This window comes from Cariama cristata, unplaced genomic scaffold (assembly GCF_000690535.1).
Source record: "Cariama cristata isolate BGI_N322 unplaced genomic scaffold, ASM69053v1 scaffold27104, whole genome shotgun sequence".
Taxonomy (NCBI): domain Eukaryota; kingdom Metazoa; phylum Chordata; class Aves; order Cariamiformes; family Cariamidae; genus Cariama; species Cariama cristata.
In genome coordinates, this window is record NW_009611647.1 from 1 (window position 1) to 3,794 (window position 3,794).

The 3,794-nt window shown below is 57.5% G+C and overlaps 1 protein-coding gene across 1 annotated transcript; it reads left to right on the top strand.

Annotated features, from left to right (window-relative positions):
- Window positions 1-1,177: 1,177 nt before the first annotated feature.
- On the top strand, window positions 1,178-1,556 carry LOC104160252 (elafin-like; the record flags this gene model as incomplete). The annotated part of the gene is made up of 2 exons (XM_009698341.1): window positions 1,178-1,241; window positions 1,395-1,556. Coding segments are annotated over exons 1-2 (226 nt in total), but the record flags the coding sequence as incomplete, so codon positions are not given.
- Window positions 1,557-3,794: the final 2,238 nt, after the last annotated feature.

Consider the following 3,794-nt stretch of genomic DNA (forward strand, 5'->3'; position numbering starts at 1 on the left):
GGCTTTTGCTGGTCCTTGCCCTGCCCGGTTGCAAAATCAGGGGCTGCCCCAGCCTGCCCTTTGCAGGAGCACGGGGTGTTTGGCCGCCGGGAGCCTTCCCCTCCCCGGGCATTCCCAGTGCCTGTTTCCAGCACAGCTCAGATTCCTGCCAGCCCCAGAAATCCCAAGCAAAGGCTCCAGGAACCTGTTACACAAGGCGAGGGGGACATTGACTCATTGGTAGGAAATGGAGACATTTCCCGTTGCCCAAGAGCACCTAAAGAAAACAGCTTTGCCCGCCGGGGGGGTACCATGTCCTTGGGAGGGAGGAGCAGGTGGAGGCCTGAAGGCTGCTGAGATCTTTGCCATCTGAGCAAGGCCTACAGCCCCAAATCCTTACAGCCATCAAGAGTTAGGGCTCAGTTGTGCTGTCCTTGTGCTGCATGGGAACTTTTGGCTGATGACAGGGCTGTATGGAGCGAATTATCCTACCCTGGTGAGGCCAGCCACTTTCTTCCAGCACCAGCCTGATTCCTACACGGAAGCAGCCACCCAGAGAAGATGCTGGGGTTCAGGTGACCCCCACAGAGCTTGGGAAAGACTCACCCTTGGCTAAGCCAAAGCTGCTTTCCCCACACTAGCTTACACTACCAGTGGGGCAGGAGCCAGGAGGATTTGGGGCTGGGGCAGGTTTCTTCTGGGATAACCACAAAGGATCATCCCTGGGAAGGCACAGGCAGCCCCACGCTGATCTGGATCATACTGTAAGGTTTGATTGGTAGGTCCATGTGCAAAGTACAGAGGGAAACCTGCATAATGGACCCCCAGAAGGGAGCACAGCATGGTCACCACAAGGCTTTCTCCTGGAGAAGCATACCTGCCCAAGAGAAAGCAGCTCCGCTGCCTCCAGCCTGCTTGAGGGACGATGCCCTGGACCATCTCCCCTTGGCTTGTCCCTCAGCCCCAGGTGTGGCTGCAGGGGACAGTTGTGCAATGGAATAACTGCTTTTTGAGCAACTGAACCATCCTGTTTGTATCTTGTGCAAAAGGCTTCCAGAAAACACAACGCAATAGGTGAGGAAGAAAGTATAAACACCGGCACGTGCCCAGCCTCATTCCCCACCCCCATCCTCCCCAAGGGTTTAAATGTCGGTGTCACCCAGCTCTCCACACTCGCACCTCTCAGGGACACAGCAGCATGAAGACAGTGGCCGCCCTTCTCCTGGTGGGGATGCTCATCCTCTGGACAGAGCTGCCAACAGGTATGAGATGTCCTAGGATAAGGTATAGGGAGGAAAACACAGAGGTTGGGAAGGAGATGTGTTTGCAGGGATCTTGTGGGATGGGAGGGGAGCATCTCCCCACAACCCCTCAGCTGCCAGCAGCCTGGAGCAAACAACTCCGTCCTCTTGCAGGCAGCGCCTGGTCCTGCCCGCCTGTCCACATCACCTGCGCGATGCTCAACCCGCCAAATAAATGCTACTCCGACCGGCAGTGTCCGCGGTACAAGAAGTGCTGCCAGTCCTTCTGCGGGAGGAAATGTCTCTCACGCCCATCTTCCCTCCCCGTTTTCTACGGTAGGGTCTCAGGAGCCTCCCTTCCTGCACCCACCTCCCTGGGTAGCAGAAGGGGGATATGGTGATGGTGACTCTGGGCAGGGGTGACTTTGTCCAGCTGTCAGAGCCCTCCACTCTCACTCTGCTGGGGTGACCGATGGCCAAACATGTGGGCTGGGGTTACTCTGAGCACCAGACCCAACCTGTTGTTTTCTTTCCTTTTCCCCAGTGTGAGGTCCTGCTCCCAGGACAGAACAAGGGCCTTCTCAGCATCCCCATGTCACCTCCAGCACCAGCCAGCTTGCCCACCCTTCTGCTAAGGCTTGTCCTGCCTGATGCCAGCTCCTGAGAGGATGGGGACAGCCACAAGCCCACGCTCAGAGACCATCTTGGCTCCAGGATCACCCCACTGACAGCTGCCGCATGGTATTACGTGCTGCCTGCTTACCCTCTCCCTCCACTTCCCCACTGCTGTTTTAACAAATAAAAGAGCTTGTCCAGGGGATGCCTGCGATGTGCAACTCCTTTCCCCACCTCCGCCTGCCTCTCTCTGGTGGGGACAGCCACAAGCCCACGCTCAGAGACCATCTTGGCTCCAGGATCACCCCACTGACAGCTGCCGCATGGTATTACGTGCTGCCTGCTTACCCTCTCCCTCCACTTCCCCACTGCTGTTTTAACAAATAAAAGAGCTTGTCCAGGGGATGCCTGCGATGTGCAACTCCTTTCCCCACCTCCGCCTGCCTCTCTCTGGGCCCATCCTGGCACACGCTCCCGCTGCCGCTTTCAACCCAGAATTTCTGCCCGGGGAAGAAGATGAAAAGAGTCCAACTGCACACCCAGAGTGTGGGTAGGGGCTGGCTCGGGGGGGGCAAGTCCAACCAGAGCTACACAAACCCTGGGAGAAGAGGGCAGTGGGAAGGGGCTGGAACAAAACATGCCAGGATGCTTTAAGGGATGCTGCTGGCAGGTTGCAAGGGGCCCTGGAAAGCAGCGTGTCCCCCCAGGCACATCCCAAGCTGGACAGGGCTGTGGAAGGGGACTGACCCTGCCTGCCTGGGGGGATGCAGGAGGTAGAGCCTCCCTGTGGGTACCCCACTTGGGGCACATCTGGAGGGCAGAGGAGGCGGGGGTTACATAGACCCAAACCCCAAGTGGTGCTGAGCCCCACACTGAAGCTGAGCTGGTAGGGGAAAATTCAGTTGAAGAAAATTGCCTGAGAAAGCCTCAAGCCAGGGCACAAGGGCACAGCTCTAAGGGGTTCTTGTAATTTTTGTACAGCTGAGTGCCAGGGCCAAAAATTCAGGAAATGCTGAGAAATGTCAGCAGGAGAAAGGGTGTGCAGCCAGAGGGACCTGCCCAGCATCTGCCCAGTGCAAGGGCAGAGCCAGGCATTGCCACCGTGTGCTGCAGGGCCAGAGCATCACCCAGCCCGCGCCAATGCCCAGCAAACAGTGCCTGCCCGCCTCTCCCCAAGCCCATGGCTGATGCCAGGCTTGCAAGTCCCATCATGTCCTCAACAAGCAGACCCAGCCCAGAGCGGGAGAGGAGCCTGGTCTGTCTGCATACACTAGAGAGAACAGAGCTAGTGCTGGATGACAGGAGCGTTCGGGTGGGTGGCTGGGAGGAGGCATTTTGCCTCCATCTCCTTTGACCTGCAGGCAGACCCCGCAAACAGCCCAGCTCCCGGCCCCTCACACCTCCCTGCCTCGGAGGGGCAAGCTGCAGGCACTGCCTGAAAGGTGCCTGGGGCTGCCTAAGGGCTGAGCTAACGATCCCCACTGCCAGGCATGAGCAAGGCAGTTTGGAGACCAGATATTTAAGTCCCTTACAAATAGAGCAGGATGAAACCTCTGGCTGTGGGAATCAACATCTCACATGGCCCAAGGCAGCCACTGGAAGCTCCCTGGCCAAGGCTGGGGAGAGCATCTGCTGGAGTGAGTCCTTCCATGGTCACCCCCATGGAATGGAGGGAGGCAAAGACACAGAAGTTATTCAGTGACCGAGAAGGAAGAAGTCCTATGGTGAAAGGCCACCTTTCTGCTTAGCCCAGCCAAGGCAGGGCAGAGATAACCAGAGAGCTCACGCAGTGCCAGGGGAGGCTGGAAACACCAGGTGATCCGGCAGGGATGGGCAGAACAAGGGCTGGGAGCTCAGCAGTTAAATTCAGTGTAAAATCAGACATTTCTTCTGACCAGTACAGTGTTGTACTGGGGGAAAAACATTTCTGCCACCCTTACACCAACCCACCCCTCTGAG